The sequence below is a fragment of the Cynocephalus volans genome, chromosome 1, assembly GCF_027409185.1.
Source record: "Cynocephalus volans isolate mCynVol1 chromosome 1, mCynVol1.pri, whole genome shotgun sequence".
In the NCBI taxonomy this organism is placed as follows: domain Eukaryota; kingdom Metazoa; phylum Chordata; class Mammalia; order Dermoptera; family Cynocephalidae; genus Cynocephalus; species Cynocephalus volans.
This window is the reverse complement of record NC_084460.1, coordinates 33,284,887-33,308,816: the sequence shown is the minus strand read 5'-3', so window position 1 is coordinate 33,308,816 and position 23,930 is coordinate 33,284,887. Positions and strand designations below refer to the sequence as shown.

Sequence of the window (23,930 nt, the reverse complement as noted above, 5' to 3'; positions counted from 1 at the left end):
AGTTATTGTATGACTATGATACTAAAAAGGTTAACATTTTAAAAAAATCACCTGTAGGGCCGGCCCATGGCTCACTTGGGAGCGTGTGGTGCTGATAACACCAAGGCCACGGGTTCAGATCCCTATATAGGGATGGCCGGTTAGCTCACTTGGGAGAGTGTGGTGCTGACAACACCAAGTCAAGGGTTGAGATCCCCTTACAGGTCATCTTTAATAAAAAAAAAAAAAAAATCACTTGTAGTCCTTAATACATCAAATGCTTTCATTTCCTTCAGGACCCCTTCCACTCCGTATCCTAGAATATGTTGCTATCATGAAGCAGATATAGTTCTGTATTCCCTAAGCACAATGCCCAGAACACACTGGGTGTGAATGTTGAGCGACAAAGCGCTGGAGAAATCACCACACCTCCCATCTTCTTCCTCATTCCTTCAACCATGTCAGCCTCACCAATGGCAAGTTAAAGAATGACTAGGCAGTGGAAATACAAAGCTGTGGGGCAGAGGTACAATGAGACCCCTGAGAGATGAAGATCATTACAATACCCTAAATTACTTTCTCACATTTCCTAAGAAAATCGACTCATTCATTTTACTCTCCTATGCCTTTATCTCATTCTGCTGCTTAAACGTTAGACGGCTTCCTATTGCCCACTAGAAAAAAATACAAACTTCTTGTCATGGTTTACAAGGTCTTCCATAATCTGGACAAACTTACTCCTCCAGTCCCATTCCCACCGCTCTCAATGCCCACTGTCACAGGAGATTTCTAATCATTCCTCAAAGCCAACTCCTATTCATGACTTTGCAAATGATATTCCCCTTGCCTGAAGGCCCTTTTCCCACTCCTCCATCTGTTGAAATGCACCTATCTTCATATTCAGTCCCAATCGCTCCTATCCAGCAATTTGCAGACCCTTCCTCTTCACTTCCACAGTGCTTTCACTGACTCCTACGATACCATTTGTCACCCTGCATTCTCTTTTCTTTCTGTTCAAGATTTTACCATCAGTCTGCCCCTTAACGAGTAGAACCCTGCCTAATTCATCATAATCTACCCCAGTGCCTAGCACAAACATCAGGCACTCAATAGGCAGAAAAAGATGAACCTCCTGAGCTGCTGGTAGGTGACCAGGTTGAGACTAGACAAATCTCTGTAGATTGCCAGGCTGGTGCTTCTCCCATTACACCAGGTCTTTTTCATTAACAGTCAGATGAGACTTTGGATAACCATTTGATTCTGCAAAGTCCAGCGTTAGGCTAACAGATGGCAATGCCAAATTCTAGCTCTAGACTAGAGCCAACTCCCAAATTACATATTGTTGTGTTCTCTCTTTTCTTACTCCCTAGGTGCCTGTCTTCCCCCTTCCTTATGATAACCCTCACTGAGAGTCTAGAACTACAAGAGAAATCTGTGGTAAACAAAAAGGAGCTGGGAGAAAATCTAATCTCATCAAAATTTCTGCTTCTGCTGGGCCTTATTCATTTCTCAACCTCTGCTTACAGATATGTCACCTCTAGTATTATAAGACAGAAACCAGTGATAAAGAATACTAGCCAAAAGCACAATTTTAAATAGGCTCTTGGTTTGGCAACTTTCCAAAGGGAAAGACTGGGGAGATTCAACCAAGAGAAGGAAGAAGAGAAATACTGCAGAGGAATCCACTTAAATAAACATATGATGATATAGGGGCAGCAAAGTTAGTATCAATATTTCAACTCAGAGTTTACGTGCCAATCTATACATAGGGAGAGAAAAAAACAAACTGTTTTTCATATAAAATGTCCTATAAAGAAAGGTGCACAGTTGTCCAAAGGCTTGTAGTTCCACTGGAGGAAAGTAAGAAGAAAAACAAACATACAATGATTTAAAAATTTTTAATATACACTCCCCACACCCGCCGCCCCCAAAAAAAAATCACCTGCATAGACTTTATCCTAACTCTTGGAGGCAAAGGCTGCTAAAAGGAACAAGGGTTTTTTGTCTAGGAAGGTTACCTACTTGGTGGATTTCTGCTTTTATTACCTGTACGCCAAACTAATGCTGCAGTTACATGAAATTTACACAAGGGTCTTCATTTCTGAAAAGGCAGTTTGGGAGCAGAAGGAAAGAAAAAATTCCCGTTGTTGACTATTATGGAGGAGGAATGGAAATGAGCACCAAGCCTCCAAACAAACACAAAGGAACTCAAAGAATAGCAGGTGCCCTTCCTCTCACCCAGCGTGTTGTGGACACCATCCGCCTCCTCTTTCACAGACTCATCCAGGCGCTCCAGATTCTGTACCAGAAGTGCTACCACCTGCCCATCCACCTGCAGGAACAGGGAAGCAAAAGGAGAGAGGAACACATGTCACAAAATGGTCCCCAAAATGTTCCCACTCCCATACTCACTTCTCCACTACTTGAATGAACAAATTATGTGAATAATCAGGAATCTGTGGTTTACAATGTACTCTCCCATCCCATTACCTCTTCTGAGTTTTAAAGTGACCCTGATCAAGTAAAGGGTAGACACCATTATCCCTAACTTAAGATGAGTAAATTGAAGCTTAAGGAGACAAACCAAAATTCAAAGTTAGTGAGTGACAGCACCAGCATTTGAACCTAGACCATCAGAAACCAAGTCAGGTGCTCTTTTTCCTTCTCTGTGGTACTTAAACACCTTACAAGAAGGCCTGGATCTTAAGCCAGGTCAATAGTTCACTCAAGCCAAAACATGTTTCTAGACCACAGCACCAAGAGGTGTTTAGGTGGAATATCTACTAGCTGACCATAAAATTTAGGGTTAAACTCAAAACATTTCTAACTTCCCATGCTAAGCTTTTATTAAAAAATTTCTTAGGAAGAATTTCTAGTTCCCTCTTAAAAAGAATAACATAATAAAATGCCTTATATTTGTACTACATTTAATGCATAAAAAAAGCTATCGTATTTCTCTTATTTGATTCACACTTTTTTTTTGTTTTTTTTTAAGATGACCCGTAAGGGGATCTTAACCCTTGACTTGGTGTTGTCAGCACCATGCTCACCTAGTGAGCTAGCCAGCCATCCCTATATGGGATCCGAACCCATGGCCTTGGTGTTATCAGCACCACACTCTCCTGAGCCACGGGCCAGCCCTGATTCACACATTTTTCAAAAGACAGAAAATTTTCATTAGCCACATCATACAGCTGATATTCAAGAGGTTAGTGACTTAGCCAAGACCACAGAGCTGCTGAGCAGTGGCAGCAAAAGAAAACACCAGACTTTCTTCTTCCTAGGTGAAAAAATGCTTTTACTACTTCACACTACCTTCTGTGTGCAATCTGTGTTCTAGGGAGACTGGCCTTGGGTAACCCTGAGGCACATCAAGGAGGATAACTAAGGAAACACCTAATTTTCTATCACCAAGAAATGATTATCCATCTGGTAACAGATTTCTAAAAAGGCAGCCAATAAGTAAACCTGTATCTGAAGATAAGATCTACTGTGTACTTGTGGTGTATCCTGCCTCTCAGTGCCTCAGTTTCCTCAATTAGGAAATAGTGACAAGTTGTAAAGGTTAAACAAAAATATGTGACATGCTTTTACCCTGGGTCTGGTTCACGGCTGCTGCTCAAAAAAAATCAAGTGGAGAGTTTAAATTTAGCCCTTTATCCCTTTTGATACCTGATTATTCACTGTTCTTACCTCTCACTGGCTAAGAAAAAACCAAGTTCTTCGAAGGCAGGCACCTCTCCCTAATTCATCTTGGTATACCCTTCAAAGTCTAGTATATTGCTATTCGTAGCAAATATTCAGTAAATTTTGCTAAATTTAAATAAACTGAACGGTTACTTTGTGCACTGGAATCAGTTCATTATATATGTATGGCTCCATTTACCCTCACGCTCACAGCTTTTACAGATGAGAAAATGAAGGCTCAGAGAGGTTGATTAGCCTGACCAAAGTCACAAAGCTAGTGGCAGAAGTGACCAACTACAAAACCCTATTTTTTCCCATTATCCTAGTATTTTGCTGAGGTGAGAGGAATGGAAGAGAGACAAAAGGAGAGAGAAGGAAATGATGTCATCCAACCAACTCTTCCTGAGCACTTGTGTGTAAGGCACTCTACAGACACAATTCAAACTGAGCCTGAGGATGGAAGCAGAGGCAAGAGGGGGAGATCCTGAAATAAGGCCTGTTTATCCTTTCTGTGTGAGACTTAGGGGAAACATCTGGCCATGCTGAAAAGCTGAAATTATTGACTAATTCGTGATACCTGAATCACAAATGAACTAGATTTTTCTAGGCTCTCCTTCATGGTCTGGTGTGAGGAACAATGAGGGGATAGTATTTAGGGAATATTATGCTGATGCCAGAATTGAAAACGCCTGTAAATACAAGAAAGAGCTGTTTTCTCCTTATACAAGATATAAATCTTGCTCCCAAATCTCACAACCAGCAAAGGCTTCACCAAAGAAATCCACTACAGTGTTTTCTTTAATTAATTGGACAATTTGGGGATGTGAGAGAAAACAGAAAAACATCTGGGGGAAAAGTATGAACCATGTCACAGTTTGTTTTTCCCTAAATCACCCTGATTGACTTATAATCTCCCTGAATCCTAAAGCAGCAGACACCGCAATTCTGCTGGGCATCACACTGTTTGTCAGTTCTGCAAACTGCTTCACCAGTTTCAATTTCTTATTGCTGCTCTATCTGCAGTATTTTTTTTTCCCTTTGTCTTGGTTCTTAATTATGTTTACCATCTCTGCTGTCTGGAAAGTGGTGGGGACAGAGGCAGTGAGCAACACATTTAAATCCTAGACCTGCATGGTTATGGATAATGGATGTCTGGCTGGAGGAAAATCTTTTTTTCTCACTATGGAAGTCTAACTTCTAACAGGCAGCCTTTTTAAGCTTGCAAAGTGAGAAACTTTATGTTTAGCTGGGTTAAATGCAATTTTATCTGATTGCAGTAGGGCCAAAAGCAGTCAAAATACATTTAGCTCAGAAAACCCTTGGAAAAATATTTATATTATGCATAGCTCTGGATATGGCCTAGTAAGAAGTACAAATTAGCATTCTGTCCTACTCCCTCTAACCCCTTGGGTCTACCTTCAATTTTTTGGACCTCTGACAAAGTCTGAAACTAAAGACAAATCCTACTTAGGGATTAAAGCATCAACCCTGGCTTGGAAATCAGGACTATCTTATGCCTGACATTTTCCAATAAGTCATCAGTTATTTCTGTTTGTAAGCAGGCCTCCCAAACAGTATTCCAACAGGTCCTACTGAAACAAAGTTCAAGGGCATGATCAGACCTCTTTTCCACTTGTCCAAAGAGAATGGATATAGGAGAAGAGGAAATAAAAGAGAGGGTTTGAAGGAGGATTCTTTTTTTATCTGGTAAAATCTGCCAATAAGCTTTCCAGAGAATTAGTTATATTGAAGTTTTTCTACCTACTAAGAGTTACAGAAATTTCATATTTAAAACAAAACAATAAGGGCCGGCCCGTGGCTCACTTGGGAGAGTGTGGTGCTGATAACACCAAGGCCACGGGTTCGGATCCCCATATAGGGATGGCCGGTTAGTTCACTTGGGAGAGCGTGGTGCTGACAACACCAAGTCAAGGGTTAAGATCCCCTTACGAGTCATCTTTAAAAAAAAATTATAATAAATAAATAAAAATAAAACCCCACACTCACTGAATCTTGATCAAACACGTTTTGAGGATACATATGGTAATATGGTCATAATGCAAAACTACGGCCTGCTGCAACTTATCTAGTAATATTTTAGCTTTTATTCTTGCCCTTGCAAGCTGCCACAGTGGTCTTTATAAAATGTTCGGTCAGACCACATTACCACTCCCTTGCTTACAATCCTCCAATTACTTCCCTTCACACTGGCAATTCCACCCGAACTTCTAATCAAGACCTACAAAGCCCAATGTGGTCTGGCCCTGACTCTGCTCTTTCTCCTCTCCGCAGTTGCACTCTAACAGGACTAGCCTTTTATCTGATCCTTGAATATGTCAAGCTTATTCTTATCTCAGGTGTTCTGCCCTTGTCTCCTCTTGCTCTTGACCATCCTGAATGGCTGGTTTATTGTCATCCAGAACTCAGGCCTTCCCTGACTAGTTAATCTAACCTGATATCCCAACCACTCTACATCACATCACTCTATTTTAATTCTCTGTGAAACAAAGAATCACTATCTGATAGTTTTCTTGTTTACTTATTTACTGTTTCCCCTACACTAGAACAGGAGCTCCAGAAATGCAGAGCTATTTTCAGTCCTACTCACAGATGTATACCCAGTTTCTAGAATCAGGAACATACCAACCACTCAACAAATACAGATGAAGATGAGAACATTAGTGGAAATGGGAAGGCAAAGGATCCAGATATTTACATAGTAAGTACCCTTACAGCAACATAAAACCCACCAACCTCAGTCTCACCTGAGCAGCACAAATACATTGCTAAGCCCAAACCAAATCAACACAGGGCTTCAAAGTTTTAACACTTAAGTAGAGTTAATTGAGGACAATAATGGGTATGGAGGGTAGTCGCCTGGCTCTCAACATCAAAGCCACTTTTGCGAAACTCTTTATAGCAAATGGTGGCTTGTAAAGTAAGTCAAATCATAACTAAAGCCAAAATGTTTCATTATTTTAGTTATTATTTTAGTTATACTAACTTTCCATTTATATTGTCAGAGCTAGGGCTCAGACCCTCCAAACCCATTGTACAGACTGGGTCCCCAGACCCCTCACACACAGGTCCATGCTAAGTAATTGGGAAAGATTCCAGGAACTCTTGGCAGATAACATGAGCTCAGTCCTCAGCTTCCTCAGAGGCAGCAGCTTACAGGTCCGGTAGCTTACATGTGTGGCAGTGGCCTTGCAGAGGGTCCTGGGGGCATTAGCAGCAGCAGCCTCCAGCAGCAGTAGTGACCTCCCCATGCCGTCACCCCACGGGGATGGGGAGGGCATCCTGGGGATGGGAGGTGCCGTGGATCAGAGACACTCATCCTTAAGTCCATAACCCAGGACACCTGGGTGCATATGCACAATTACACTAGACGATAACCAAGGAACACCTGAGCGCATATGCCTATTTACATCAAGTGCTAGGCAAGATTCTGAACATCTGAGGGGCCCTGACCATTTTTCCTATATTTCCCAACATGGTTCCTAGCCGCTCTGACCAGTTTCATGACCCAGCCGCACTTTCTCCTCCTCTGGCTGTGACACCTCCACATACTCTCATATTAAAGCCTCACTTCAGAGGCCATCACCAACACCTGCATCTCTGCAGTCCTTCCTGATTATCCTCCAGAACTGATCGCTCCCTCTTTTCCACAGAAGCTTGCATTTCTCACAGCTGTTCTCAATATTCTGCCTTGTACTATCATTACTTCTTTCTTTTTTTAAAAACTAAACCTCTATCTTTGCATGTCTTATTTAGGCCCATGCCATCCAAACGTGGGGGGTGGGGGGGGGTGGGTGAGTATTTGTTCAAAATAATTTGTGAAACTTTTTTGAACTGAAAAAAAAAAAACGACTCAACAAACATTCACAAACATCTGTGTGGAAGATGACACATACAACTTTAACTTGACATTTACTAAGTGCTGCATATCTGCCAATCATAATACCTTTACAACAATAATGACCAACATTTATTGGGTGTTTACTCTGTGCCAGACTGTACTGAAGAATTATTAAATATTTCACTTATTCCTCATGTTGGTACTGCCCGATAAACACTACTGTTATCTCCACCTTACGGAAGAAACAGAGTATGGAGAGGTTAGGTAACTTTGCCAAGGGCACAGAGCTGGTAAGTGACAGAACCACCCCTCTGACCATCTCCGTAGGGGGATCACAACTCAAGAACAAACTTATAAACAGATCTCTATAATCCAATGTGACCAGCGCCAGGATGTACAAAGTGCTAGGGGAACACAAATTCTGCTGAGATGCTAAGTCTGGAAAAAGAGAAGAAATGAGGTTTAAGTTAGGCTTTACAGGATGAGAAGGAGTATTCCAGGTATCTGAAAGAAGCAAGGCATGCCAACCTGAAGGCAAAGTTTGAGGAACGGCATTGGCCTACCAAGCACATGGCAAGTTCTAGGACTAGTAAGTAAAAAATGACTGCAATCTAATTGCTACTCTCAAGGAGTCCAGAGTCATCTTTGGAGAGGTAAGCCAAAGAATCGTCATCAAAACAATATACCCTCATGCTTACTACTCTTAAGGAAATAGTACATTGTCCAGGCTACCAAATCAACTTGTTACAAAGCATAAATATTCACCTTTTACACAAGTAGTAGTAGTGGATGTGAACCAAATTTTAAAACCCCAAAGATCCCCGAGAATGCCAGGACAGCACTCCTTCCCCACAAATGTGTTATTCTATTGCTTAGGACTTCCAACTGGGAAAAAAACCAAAGCAATAACTGCAAACTGCACAACACAATAAATTCTGCCACATGCCCTCTAGCCTCTGCTCATGCAATTCCAGGCCTGTGATACTGGCCCCAAATTAAAACTACGAAGACAACTCAACCCTTGTAATATGAGAATATTTATCAAACTTCTTCCTGAATGCAGCACAAGGGTAGGAAAAAAATAAACGGAACACCACCCGCTGGTTCTGCTCTGATATTTACTGATGGCTTCTGACTGGTCGCCGACAAGCAAATAATACATTGGAGTCCAGGAATGTTTAATGTTTGTGATTCACACTAGCCCCACCACGATAAAGCTATAAGCGTCAAAATCTTAAAACAGTATAATAATAATAAAAACGAAACAAAACAAACAGGAAACCCTGTAGAGCAGCTACCTAATGGCTCCCCAGCCTGAGGATGAACTGGTTTTTTTTCCAAACAAACAATAAATTCTGCAAGATCCAGCTTTTGTTGGTGGGCTTGGCAACATGGAAAGCACAAAAGGGGCTTTTGTGTGAATTGCTGTTGCTGTGTACATTTTATACACAGCAGCCAGGCTAGCTGTTCCTCTCTCATTTTCTCTATTCACACAGGCAAAGGATGGTAATTAAAATCAGCCCAGGGACCAGGCAGGAAGGCTCATTCAGGGCCACTGTAATTAACCTCTGTAAGGTAAGACTGCACAAATGACACTGTGGAGACACAATGCAGAAACAAGTGCCACATCCTTCCTTCGGATGCTTCTCAAAACAAAAGGACATTCCAACATCATCCTTTTCTTTCTGCATGGTGACTCAAAGGAAATATAAAAGTCCGGAATTCTATAAAAGTGGCAGTTTGCTCTAGGAAGGAGCTTGAAAGAAAAATGGCCAAAGAAATTTTCATCATACTTGATCACAAATGGCCTTGCTGGACTCCAGCCTCACTCTCTGTAAGAGACAGTTCTTCATATCCAGTGGGTCCACAACCCCTTCATTCACACCAAATGCCAGCAGTGAGCATGGCACAAGGGAAATTTCTAGTGTTGAGAACCTTAAGGGAAAGGGTGAGGAGGGTGGGCAGTGTAGCACTGGTTCTCAGGATCACTTGGGGCTCCAGTCCCAGCCATTCTGATTCAGTAGGTCTTGGGTGGGGCCAGAAAGCAGCCTAACAAGCACCCCAAGTGCTTCTAATACAAGTGGCTACAGGATCTTTGATAAACTCTGCAAACTGCATCAAAATCAATCCTTACTAATATCCTCACCAGAGTGAAAAAGAGAAGGAAAATCAACAGAGCCTTGAAGAGGGAGAGAGCTCGGTGAGTGAACATGGCTCCACAAGCAGTACCAAGGCCAGAGGCCGAACTAACCCACTTCTGCCACTGGCCAGCTGTGCCTTTTCAGCCTCGAAGCCCTATCTGATCACCCGCAAGTGAAGGAATTTGGTGTGCTGGGGATCAGATTTTGCAGGCTCTTCTCTCAGCTGTCATAGGATTGGCTGGGTGGTCCAGTGGAAGGCTTCACTTCTGCATCTGGGTTTTCTCACTTGTAAGGCAATTAGACTAGATAGGACCTGGCTGACAGCCTTCATCTCACATACCAACTCCTTTGGATTGGCTGCTGCCTGGAACAATAGCTGAGGACAATTCAGAGGCCTTGCCTAGGCTCCACAAAAAGGAATGCAGAAATCAAGTGGCTCTGTCTTCCACAGGCAGGGGACGCAACTCTGACCTAGCTCCTAGCTGAGCTATAAGGTTTGTTCTTGTCTTTAGCATTCTCCAATTCCTCTCTGAAGACCTATCTGTAAAATAAGTACTAACAATACCTGTCCTCACTGGCACTTGGGATTACAAAGCCCAGAAGAGAAAACAAACATCCGTGAAAGCTCTTTGTAAAAAGGTTAGTACAATAAGGTTGGCTGGGGCGGGGGGGGTATGAAATCTAAGAGAACAGAGGTTCAAATGTCAGCTGTGTGACCATGAGCTGTTTTCTCTGAGCCTCAGCATCATAGCTATAAATGGGAATAACCACCATAATACTCATCTAAGCAGATGTGGTGAGGCTTAAACAGAGTGAAAAGGATGAGAAGCATCCTGCCTGCAGCACATATTTAATCAATATTAGCCCTATACATCCCCTAACATAACATGGTTCCAAAGAATGAAGTACCCCACAAGTTGCATTTGACTTTCTTACTCTCCTCATTCAGTCCAGCCTTGCCATAGAGTCCTACCAACGCCCACTGATGCCAACTCACAGAGACAATGGTGGTGGTGATGCCAACACCTTACACAAGCCTGCAAAACCCCAGAGGGATATGCTACTTACCAGAGCATCAATGAGTACTTCTGCTCCCTCTTCACTCTCATGGAGGGTGTCTATATCTGTCAGCTCCTGAAGCAAATCAACCACAGCTATGGACACATGTGAAAAACGTTAAGGGTATCACGTGCATACTGAAACCCTACCGACGTCTTATTAAAATCTTTGGTTCCCTTCCATTTCCTCATCACTTGCTTCATCACCATTTACCTTTAATGTACTCTGGTTTTATTAACATCTCTTCAACTCACAGTGAGTGTTCAATAAATATTGTTAACTGACTCGGTCTCTTTCCTTATGCTGCCTTCCTGGCAACTTAATCCATAGGTTCACTGCATTTTCATAAATTTCACAACTTTAAATAGATCACTTGGGAGGTTGCTTTTTACAGTGAGAAACAGGCCAACACCCTTAACCTTATCTCATAATTTACATTCTTGAAACTCAGTTTAATCTTAACTACCTTGTACCGTTCACCTTTGAAGTCTGCAATGATTTCTGAGGCAAAGTGGCTAGTTTTCACCAAGGAGTCTTCAGAGATCAGAGCACAACAAAACTGGTTGAAAATGCACAGGGAAGAATTTATATGGAATTGCGCCAGGCCCCACCAACCTTCCTCCCCTCAAATGCCACAATGCTTTGGACATAAAAGGAAGGCAAACAATGAGAATTAAACGCTGGGCAAAAATGGGAGAAAGAGAGGGAAGTATAAGGAAAGGAAACATGAAGGAGAGAAGAAAGGAGTTACATTTGGAAACTAAAAGGCAAAACTAAATTTATCACTAAATTTCCCTTCTCTCACCTAGAAACTCACTCTCTCTCCCTCCCTCTAGATATCTTGTTCCATCGACCTGCATTTACTGAATGCACATGATGAATAAAGCACTGTAACGGTGATAAAGGCAAATCTATTCTTCATTCCAGGCCTCAGTTTTCTCATCTGTTAAATGAGGAAGTTAGATAATCAAAGATATTTTAAAAAATTATACACCACAGGCAATAACCAACATGCAACAAATGAGGAATATAGACAAATATAAACTGCAGACATCCTGAAAAAAAGAGCAATCAAGTTGAGCTGGGAAATTAGGAATGACTTATTAGATAAAAAGACTGGTCAGAAAGCAGGTAACCAAACAGATGATGGCTGGTAGGCTAGAAACAAAACCACAGGAATAAAAGCAGAGAGACTGAAATGTACAAGGGCATATGAAGAGAGGAAAGAGAATTGGGGGAAGAGGAGAAGGAAAGGGAGAGAGAGAGAAAATTATAACTCCAATCATGTGTCTCTTAACAATGGGGATATATTCTAAGAAATGCATTGTTAGGTGAGTTCAGTGTTGTGGGAACATCACAGAGTGCGCTTACACAAACCTAGATGGTACAGCCTACCACACACCCAGGCTATGTAGTATATTCCTTGCTCCTACCACCGTCACATATAAGGTCCACTGTTGACTGAAACGTCATTATGTAGTGCATGACTGTGTATGAACAAAATAATATTCTGAAAGAATAACCTAACAGCTGTGTGCAGGATGCACTAAAGCACTATAAGTGGTGGGCGTAGGCAGAGAGAAAGCAGCATGTGCCGGTAGCTGGGGCATACGAGGTGGGAGCCAGGCCTGAAGGACGAAGACCTGTTCCAAAGCCACCACATACAACAGAAACCAAAAGTGAGACAACAAGGGTGAGAATCACTAGAACTAGAAAGAAAAAAGAAAAAATGCAGGACACATTAACAAGAATGATAGGGCTTGCTAACTGCTAACTGGTGCTGGGGGTATTTTATGAACAACTTCTGCTGAAGAAAAATTTCTTGAAGGTTCACTGTAGTCATCTTTAACTAACCAGCCAACCATCATAAATAAGTAATTAAGCTTTCTGTGTCGTACTCTTTCACTCTTAAGGGTGATATTTACCCAAAACATGGGAATGCTACAAAATTTAATGTGTATAAAGAGCCTAAAGGTCTTTGGATAAAAATCCTTCATGCTTATAGTCTTTATTACCAAATAACCAGAAAGCTGTTGACACAAAAGACCATGTGTCATACATGACATACAGTAAACCAAAACACACAAATTGTTTGAATCAATTAAGAAAAAAACAACAAAACCAACCAGGCTACCGAACTAACCCCTAGAAACCCCTGAGCTGCCCCTGACTAGTAAAAATAAATAGTTCTCCCTCTCTAAAGATTGAAATAGTCACCATAATAATCATCATTTTTAAAAGTCATCCTCACACCAGGTGCTATGCTACTGAATTCTCACAACAGTATTATAAGGTTAAGCATGACCCCCACTTAACAGATAAGAAAGCTAGAGCTCAGAGTGGTTAAATACATAAAGGTCGCTGCAGTAGTAAGGGAAAATGTTAGGTCTATCTGATTCCAATAACAGTGTTTTTGCCACTACACTCCATATTAATGCACAGGGAGATATATACCAGGTTTAAACAGGCTAGATTCAGGCAAGTTCTAGCTATGGACCCTGTTGTAATCACAGAGAAAAAAACTGTCATTTATTCCACCATAAATTATTAAAAGTCCCAGGAAAAAGAACAAAATGTTAACACCTCCCCCTCATCATCTTCAACTAAGAAACTCCCATATTTATTCTCTTTAAAAGTTCTCACATGAGATTTAAAAAAACACATAATCCACTCACATGTTTATCTAATATGCATGGCATCATTTTATCTATCATCCATCCATCCACTGCAGAGTCAGATGTCTGCAGGACAAGGATCTGAATCAGGCACGCAATAAGCATTATCCCTTGAAGAGCACCATGCAGGGCTGGCCAGTTAGCTCCACTGGTTAGAGTGCAGCCTTATAACTCCAAGGTCACAAGTTTGGATCCCTGTACTGGCCAGCCTCCCTGCCCCCCCCAAAAAGAGCACCATGCATGGTGAAATAGTTCTTAACTAATATGTGATGATTATTAATTAAATAATAGTCTCAGGAGACAGTGGGATATATCTGAAAGGGCAACAGATGAAAAGTTTGAGCAAACTTGAGGGGAGGGGTCATATCATATTCATCTTCGCTTCGCATCTTTAGTGAGCCGAACGATCCCATAATGATCACTATCCATGTAATCTTGTACAAGCCCCTTTGTTTCCTTACAGTTTCATTTCCTCATCATAAAATAGGGGTAATAGTCTTTGCCCAGCCTATCTCACTGAGGTACAAGGAATAAATAAGGTCAGGTATGTCAAAGGCCAAGTAAGCTAAAATACTCAGAAAATATGAAAGCACTATAATACAGATTGTTAGTCAAGTCTTCCCACAGAATGCCCAAAGCCCTCACTATTACCTTCACTTTTCCAAAAGCCTCTAAATCTAAAATTTAAGCTAACAACAGCATGGCCCTCCCTTTCTGGGTCACAATGGGTTGGAAGATCTAATTTTATACTTCAGTTATGCTACAGACATTCAGATTGATCAAGTCCTTTTTTAGCCTCTAAGGTCTTGTGGGCCAAATATCACATTTTTGTTTGATTAGTTTTACACCACACTCACAGATGCGTCACATTAAACCTAGAAGCTTTTAAAAAAAGGAAAAAAAATTTTTATAATGGTTGTAGATTTTATATAGAAACAGGATAAATGTCTAACTTTTACCAAGAAAAGTTGTTTCTTATTCCAGTGGATATTCCTTGCCTACTTTCCTGCCTCAGTTGAGAAGTCAAACAAGAAAACAGCTACCTACTAACCAGGTCTTACCTACTTAACCAGCTTACCAAGTCTGGTAAACATTTCATCAATCCTAGTACCAACTGATTTTACATAAATTCCCAACTTTCACAAAATAGCATTTCAGCAAGGCAGTAATGAGTCCATAATTGTAATCATCAACTCCAGAGTTATGTAATATGACCCAGAAGACAGAAGGTCATTTGAAGACCAGAAAAAGGAATAAAAACTGAAACTAAAGATAGATAAATGAACACTCAATCTTGATGACAAAATTCCGCATGGTATGCCATCCATCCAGCATTTCTTCACAAGCAGAATCCAGGCATGGGTGATAGGTTTTTCTACTGTAGTTACAATTTCATTTCACAAGGTAAAAGTCTCTCCCATGTAGGTATAATAGGAAAACAGGGAGCCTGTCTCTCTGCGAATTACTAAAACACAGTTTTTGATAGCCTATTTTGTCATGTCAAGTAGAAAAGGCACCCCACTCCCTCCCTCTGTGCCTGTCCACTACAGGGGCAATAAGCTAGTATAATAATAGGTGAAGCAGAAAAGATCAGCTGGAAACAAAATGGTCCATAACACAACAGCTCTTGGAGAAAAAGTGGTCTTTACTCCTATTTTTTGGCTCTAGATGTTTGTTTTGTGCCCTGATCCCACTTAGTGTCTTGGTACAGAAACTGAGCATTAATCACATTAATCTCTAATGAGATGTGTCCACAAGGAACAAAGTTTACTGAAAAAACAAACAAACAAACAAACAAACAAAAAAACCCAGCACAGAAAGAAAACACATTAAGCAGATGGCTTTTTTAAAAAGTCATTTCAAAAATGCCTTCTTAAGAAAAATGAACCAGTATAGATTCAGAAGATAAAACTGATTTAATGCAACCAATGTGGGGTTTTTAAAAATTTTTTCTTTTATTCCTAGACTAGGAGAGTGATTAGATATAGTTCAATATAGCTGCATTTCAAAACAGACAAAATGGTCTTTTTCCTCCTTTTACAACAGCTGGCGTAAAGCTACCTAGAATAAACCTATGCTCTTAATTTTATCCCATCCTAGATCAAACTAATATGGAGAAGAAACTGTACTCATTCAACATTTATTAAATACCTACTAAATGCTAGTAGGCATTATTTTGCCACAGGGGAAATATCCAAAGCAGGCTACAACCACCTTAATCTTCCAGGAACATGGATTTCACCTAAAACCCATAAACAAGATCAAAAGTTATATTATGATGTCCTTTTCCTAAATTGCCAATTTGGCACTTTTTGCCTTATCTGCCTTTCTTCAGAGCATAATTAACTGGCTCCAAAAAATGGGTGGCTTATCAACACATATTATAAAGAAAGCCAAACAACAGATGAGAAAAAGAATTGTTTTATTTATTTCTTTTGGCAGCTGAGCAAAAAAAGATCCAGGGATCAAACCCTGGATCTTGGTGTTACCAGCACCACGCTCTAACCAACTGAGCTAACTAGCCAGCCCTAAATTCTTTTAAATGTAATTTCGATTCTGGAAATACCGAGATGAGAACAGCTCCTAGTAAAACAATAGCTCAAGATACATTAAGTCTTCTTAGACAGTGTTTGCAGGAAAGCAATGGAGCAATAACCAACTCCTTCCCAGTCCAATTACAAGAAAGCCCCTTAGGAGGCTCAAACCCTTCCCCACCCTACTCTTGCTCATTAACATTGGGTCTGTAACACAAGGCACCCTCAACTATTGCACACACCCTCAGTCAGTTTGTTCCTCTTTAACATTCTCAGACCCAAACTGCTCAAGTTCAATTGCTTTTTGTTGGCCTAAAAAGAAAATGGTCGTCCCTTATTTTCCAAATTCCCACAGTAATTCTTCACAAAATCCAACTGGACAACTCTGAAAGTCCTCCTGGCTTTCTAGAGTCTGAGAAAACTAAACAGTGATTTGGAAAAGAATAGTGCTAATGACCACTGTCTAAAATTATTCCACACAAAAAAGAGCTGTCCCATCAGCACCAATGATCTACTCTGTAAATAATTTATAAATTTTTCCCTTGTGCACATTAGTATGCAAACTGTATTGATGCCTTAAGTTAACAATGAGATCTCATTTTGCTGAATCACAAAGTGGTGGAGAGAAAGCAGATTTTGAATAAATTGGGTTTAGATTACTTGTTATTTATTAAAGAATAGGGCATTTAGCTGGGAAGCAGTAGTTGTGATTTTTTTTTAAAAATAAAGCCATAGACTGATATCCTGATAAGTTTGTAGTGACTACATGAGCAGCCAGCAAAATCACATCAGCTTCCATCCAGTATATAATAAATGGCAATTTCCATCGCAAAGGTAGAGACCATGAAAATAAACCCAAAATGCACTCTAATCTCTACATCTTTCAAAAGCTCTACATCTATCCATCTCCAATCCCCAATTCCCTGATCACCCTCAAGCCAGAGATGACCCACACCTTCTCAGAGCTCCAATGGCATTTCCTGAGCATAACACTCCAAAGACACTCACCACAGACGCCATGGGTGTAGTAATTTAAATGATTTTCTTCTCAGCTGGAGTTATTTCTTGTTTCCCCAATAGTACCCAACAGGCTTATCATACAAGGAGGAACGTAGTAAATGCTAGTGATCTACCAAAAATAGTTTAGAAAGAACTCTACTGACTTGTCACTCAAATTGAGAGCACGGCAAATGACATACGAAAACAGGATACTTTCGAATTTAGTACAATGGTGATTTTTTTGAGCGGGCGGGGGCTAGCAGGGGTGGGGGCTAGCAGGAGCGGTGATCAGCTACCATCTGGGGTTTTATCTTCCTTTTGTTTTATTCCTTCCTGTTCTTTTAGGCAAATTGAGTAAATCTGGCTTAAACCAGGACACAAAAATGGTTTTTATACACAATACCTTAAAAAAAAAAAAAAAAAAACCTTTAAATGTACCTTTGGTTTTATTTTTCTGTAGAAACACTCCAAAAGGTTCACAGAAAAGGGGCTCTAAACACATTTAAATGATTTACTCTAAGGGAAAAATTGTTTTAAAAAGCAATATTTTGAAAAGGCAGCAGCTGTTGGATTCCACCTTATGCTCCCTCCTAATGCATTTAGAGTAACTCTTCAATACTGTGTGAGGTGTCTCCCCCTGCCCCCGCCGCCACCCCCACCGCAGAGGTACTCTTCACAGACCAGAAATCCACTCTGCAGCCAACCCATGGCTGGGCTCCAGCTTCTCAAGGGGGCAGAGGAGGCACAAAAGCGCTGACAAGCCCTCACCAGTGGCAATGATGCAGAGAGCCAGAATAAACTCTGAAGCAGCTTCTCACGGTTGAAATGATGAGGCACAAGCTGTTTCCTCACATCCTCTGCCTCTTAAGGTTACAGTTACAATAAACCAGCCTCTGATCCAATTAAAATCCCTATAGTTCATGTTTTCTAAGAGAAAGACAAAGCAAAGATGACCTGTACTTACTGGGAACATAACCAGCCATGTATGGGTTTGGTTGATAAATGAAGAGTTAAAAAAAAGATTAAAAATTTAAGACATGACTGCCATGAAATTGTTTATTCATGGTAAGGTGTTTCGGGCAGTTACAGCTGTACAACAGTAAATTGTTAACAACTGTTCCCTGAAGAAAAATTTCCATTATAGATCACAGATAAGACAGAAAGCAGAGTGCAGTGTTGCAGGGAGATCAACGCTCCAGCCAATACAGGATATACTGGATACAAGTCAAGAGGACCTACCCTTTCCTGAAGTCACTTTCCAGAAAAATTGTACTTTGAGGAGGATGACATTTACCCTACTTGCTGCATCTAATTAAAATTAAGATAATCAAAATAATTTCAAATGCACCTTGAATTTGATGTAAGGCATAATTAAAAATCAGATTAAAAAAAATATCATTAGGGCAGTTGGGTGAAGGCTGGCATACAAGAGAGGGGGAAAAAGTTTAGCTCTCAGAAAACAGGAGGGAAATGGAAGTCTGTCAAAGTTATTATAGGGAGAGGTGTTTTTTTCTTTCTTAAAGAGCAGAACTTAACGACTTGGAACATCTGTGCCCTTGCCTTTTCCAAGTATGTCAATGTTGAACAGCACTTCTTGTATCAGTCTTCTCCCCAGCAGGAACCAGGCTGGTGAATCAGCAAAATGTCAGTGTCCTCAGAAAGCTGCTACTATTATTTTGAGTTAGCAGGAACAGAAAAAAGAATGAGCAGTGCTTCCAGAAACAAAATAGGTCATTTCTGTATGAAACACAGGGTAACAGGTGACTGTGCAACTCTGTCAGCCATGTAGCGAATCCCATAGGAAAGACTCAAGATGCACTAAAAGGAATACTGGACAGAAAACCAGTGCCTACTACATATCAGAGTGTCAGCCTCAGCCTAACACTTAGCATTCCAATGTTTGGACCTCAGACTTGTCACTAGATAAATAAGCAAATAAGACACCAGGCTAAGTCATCTCTAAGGTCTGATGGGATTCTGTAGGTAAAATGAAATGTGGAGTCACAATTAGAACTCTAAAAGTCACTAAATCTGTGAGAACTATTTAGTACCTTGAATAGGGCTAGTCATATAGCAGATACCTACTAAAAACTGAATGGTTTACATCTCCCTCAAAATTCATATGTTGAAACATAATCCCCAATATGACAGTGCTAGGAGTTGGGGCCTTGGCAGAGCTCTCATGAAAGGGATTAGTGCCCTTATAAAAAGAGACCCAGTGGGCCGAGCCCGTGGCGCACTCGGTAGCGTGCTGCGCTAGCAGCGCGGCGACGCTCCCGCCACGGGTTCGGATCCTATATAGGTAATGGCCGGTGCACTCACTGGCTGAGTGCCGGTCACGAAAAAGACAAAAAAAAAAAAAAAAAAAAAAAAGAGACCCAGTGAGCTCCCTCCCTCCTTCCACCATGTGAGAACACAGTGAGAAAATGGCCATCTAAGAACCGGGAAGCAGGCCCTACCAGACACTGAAACTGATGGTACCTTGATCTTAGACTTCCCAAACTCCAAAAGTGCAAGAAATAAATTTCTTTTAAGGTATTTTGTTACAGCAGCCTAAACAGACTAAGACAACACCCAATATATGTTTACTGACTGATGCTGCTTGAGCATCCAGTACAGCTTATGGTTCCTTAGGGCCTAGCACAGTGCCTGGTATATAATAAGCACTCAAAGCATGTCTACTGAATGAATTCATGAAACCTTATACTGGGCTCACCCAGAAACAAGCTAAATGACTAGGGTTCTCATACAACCCAGAACCCCACAGTGAACCCTGGCAAACACAGTCATCAGTGTGGGGACTGGCATATTGATTTTTAATACTGTCTAACACTACATGAAGCATCAGAAATGTCTTAAAATTATACTTCAAGAAGCTTGCATTAAAATTATTCACTGATTTATTTCTATGAGAATTATCAGGCAGGAAAGAACCTACTCAGCCATGCTCTCAGGAGAGAGATTACCAGAAAGATGAAAATAACATGAAGCAATGGCAAATTCCCCATGAATATCATGCAAGCAGACTAACTACATTTGTCCCTTACCTTTGGAAATCTGGATTCAAACAGAACAACTATTGAAAGAGAATTTGGTTTAATGAATATAACCCCATCTACAGGCACATCAAAAACCTTTTGCAATAAAACCACTGCACATCTGACAGCAAAGACAAAATATAAAATGGTTTTCAAAGTCATGATTCAGATTCAGTTACAAGTTACATTTACTAAGTTCCTACTATATATCAGGAACTGAGCTCAACACTTATATGACTCCTTTGATCCTCTGCATAACACTGAAAGGCAAAAGGTATTAACTATGTTTTGCAGGTGAGAATACCAAGGCATGGAAGGGCACCATATTTCACACAAGAAATGAAGTTAGGAGTCAAACCTAGATTGTTTATGTCTAATGCTCATTCAACAAATATTAAATGCTATTTATTGTGTTCCCAGCCTTTTCTAAGGAATTGGGAAAATAGCAGTGGACAAAACAAATTCCCCTGTCCTCCTAGTCATCCCAATGTGCTTTCTACCACGGTTCACTCTCTCCTCCAGTCTCAACTCCGCTGGGCCATCTGTTAGCAGAATGATGTCTAAATCAACAGATCCAAACCTGTCCTTGCCTCCAAATCCAGATCCTGAAAATTAATGCTGTTAACGTATAAACAGATATATCACAATGAATTCTAGTACTAATAAGAGCAAACAGGACATTAAGTATTGCCCAAAATTTGTTAATAGATAACAAAACAGATTTCCAAATGAGTAAAGAGCAGCATGTGTTTCAAGATGGGAGATAATTAGAATGGAAATAGAACACCAGACGTGATAGCACACATCAGCAGAGACAGACAGGAGAAGAAAGTAAATCGCATTTCCCTGCTACGTCAGCTTTCCTACTGAGGACAGATCTGAAAGGATATCTGTATTATCATGTCCAAGCAACCCGAGAAGTGACTGCACAGCATTCAGCTCCACCAGAAGGTGGTACAGATCTGGCATGGTGGCCACCACGTGCATCTCCTGAATGATGTCATTTAGGTCCAGCTCAGATTCCATGAACCTAGGAGGGGAAAACAAGACAGCATCACTGAAAGGAAAGGGGCACTACCAGCACTAAGGAGCAAACAGCAACACAATCCAGACAAAGAGACAATCTGTCAAAGTGTCTACAACAGACCTTCCAAGAAGTACACTCATCCAAACATCATACTTTCACACAATTTCCTTGGGGAAATCAATTTCCTCATTATAAAAATCAATCTTGGATTCAGATCTCATTATAGGGCTCCCCTTACTCTTGCAGTCACAAGCTGCCTTTTAGAGGCTCCCAAAGCATTTTGCAGCATTAAATGATTTGCCTACCAGTCCTGTGGATTAGCTACCATTGCCCCTTGGTGTGGCAATTAACTCTGTTGTCCTGAACATAGTTATCCTACTAATCCAAAAAGGGTTTCTCTTACTTCTCACTTCAGTTCAAGGGCCAATTATTCCTCTCAACCAAAGGAAGATAGTGAGATTCTGCTGCTATCCAAAAATGCCCTCCACCTCCCCATGCCCCCTTCAGTGAGCTGATTAAGAGGCAGGTCCCAAAGTAAAACAGACCTAGTTTCTGGCATCCCGTAATAACCACCATAACTTACACGGCACGATACTTGACTCACATTTCCACACCTGAACCTTTCAACAAACCTACGCCCAGACACTAAGAACAGTACTATTCTGCTTTCACTCTGCATTTCCTCCTCCAGGAACATATAAGAAATGCCCACTAAGCCTCAGATGAATGAGTAGGAAGGTATGTTCTGAGAAGGAAATGAGCTAATCCATGTAAAATAATTGAACAATATCCAGTTGAGAGGGATTGAGAGGAAGCAGTGGTTAAACAGACACTGGAACCAGGATGCCTGGGTTTGAACCCAGCTTAGCCACTTAGCCTCTCTATGCTTCAGTTTCTTCACCTGTAAATGAGGACAATATTGCTACCTGTCTCATAGGGCTACTGTAAAGAGTAAATGAGTAAAAACATACAAAGCACTTAGAAAAATGTATAGAATATGAAAAGCACTATATAAATATTTGTTCTCTTTACTACCACTACAGTTGTTGTTATATGTCTATCTTCTCTTCTAGAATGTAAGCTTCTTAAAGACAGTAACTATATCTTTTGCCTCCTATATCCACAGATGCCTACTTAATTGGATTGAAGCCACACAGAAAAGAACATAAGCAGGGGCTCTTGAAGTTACATAGGACTCATCAATTTCCAGATGTGAGGGGATGGGTAGATATCACTTCTCCAGAAATCTGGATTCCATAAGGAACAAAATCTAGAGACTACAATTCTTTAAAACACGACCATATTTTAGACAATATTCCTTACCACTATTATTTTTAATCATAACATTTATATATTTTTTTTCTGACTACAAAATTTTACTTTTTGTGCAAAACTGGGAAAAGAAACATAAGCCTTCAATATAGTAGACAGAAATTATCCATAATCCTATTAACCAGAAATAACCATTGATAATACTCTGCTATGTTTATATCATTTCGATCAACTTACAGACTTTTTGCCCCCAAAAGTAAACCTATATAATATATATTTCTATATTCAATTTTTGCTGTTAACATAGGATGAACAATTTCCCTTATCATTAAACATTCTTCTACAGTAGGAAAAGCTAATACCCAACAAACTGCTGTTAGTCCTCCTCCTCCCCTGGCAGAATCCCTCACTGACCACAGCATTCTTTCCTGCTGAGCCCAGACTTGGCTTCAGAATCCTCCTCAACATAGTGTTCCAAGAAGAGACTACCAATCAATCAGAGCAGGCATGGGAGATGAAGCTAATCTGCAATTCCTGTCCTAAATCATAAATTTTAAATAGCTACATAGTATTCTCTTGTGTAGATGTACCATAATTTATTTAACCAATCCCCTTTTGTAAAACATTTTGATGGTTTCTAATTTTTTCCCCTATAATAAATAACACTTAGATACATGCATTCATTTTTTTAAAAAAAATCTATACAATAGTGCTTTATTGATAAAAGGTTAAATGGATAAAAAAATGCTGTGTAAAATAAGTGTTTTCAAAGTACATTTTTATAGCTAGAGATTATCTATTAGCAAAAACATACTGTAGTTAGAGTTGGGTAGCAAAACAAAGGGGATTTAGAAGTGTAACAGTGTAGGCCTCCCACCTTGCATACCCATTATTAGGTGGCAGCTTGCCCTAAGTAGTACTTTTTCTATACATGCATTCATAATCACTGCTTTAGGATAAATTCTCAAGAAGAAAAGTGCCCGGTACTGCTCAAAGGAAGTGCCACTGGAACACAGAGCATGGGGTACCAACCAGGTCAAAGACAACAGAGAATATTAATTAACTTATCTCTCAGCCTCGGTTTCCTTATCTTCCTAGGTGATTTATAGTGAGGATTAAAAGAGATAATATATATAAAGTGCCTAATAATAAATGGCACATAGTAGATGCTCGGTAAATCTACATATCCTCAAACTTGCTATGCTATAACAAAGACAATTTTCTTCTGTTTTTTTGCAGACAAACTACAGCCTACTCATTTAAAGCATACACTACTATTTGCAGAGGGCTGTCTTTAGGGATTAGGCATACCTTCAGCCAACAGATGACTCATAGCTGGTGGAAAGGATCAAGTGAGAGGCGATGGGAAAGCAATAGAGCAACATATTGAAATATTAACCAAGGCTGAGATGGTGGGATCACAGATTCGATCTGATATGGCAGAGAATATTCTCCTAGCCTGCCCATGTATATTTCTTTCAGACCAGCAGGATGTTCTCCTTCAACCACAAGACTGAATATTAGCAAGTAACCAGCAAAGTTCAAACATACCAGAAAAGCAACAGAAACCAATAAGTCCTAAATACAACCACAAAACCAGAAATCACTGCTGAGGGAACATGATGTTCCCTCCACCCAACTAAATCAGCAGTTCTCAAGG

The 23,930-nt window shown here is 40.4% G+C and overlaps 1 protein-coding gene across 1 annotated transcript in view; it reads right to left on the bottom strand.

Moving 5' to 3' along the window:
* Positions 1-23,930, bottom strand: part of CTNNBL1 (catenin beta like 1) — a 172,676-nt gene that overhangs the window by 92,986 nt on the left and 55,760 nt on the right. The window contains exons 4-6 of the mRNA XM_063100663.1: positions 20,862-21,001; positions 10,735-10,832; positions 2,218-2,311 (exon numbers count right to left, since the gene is read on the bottom strand). Coding sequence (XP_062956733.1) covers positions 2,218-2,311; positions 10,735-10,832; positions 20,862-21,001 — 332 coding nt within the window. The remainder of the gene's footprint in view (positions 1-2,217; positions 2,312-10,734; positions 10,833-20,861; positions 21,002-23,930) is intronic.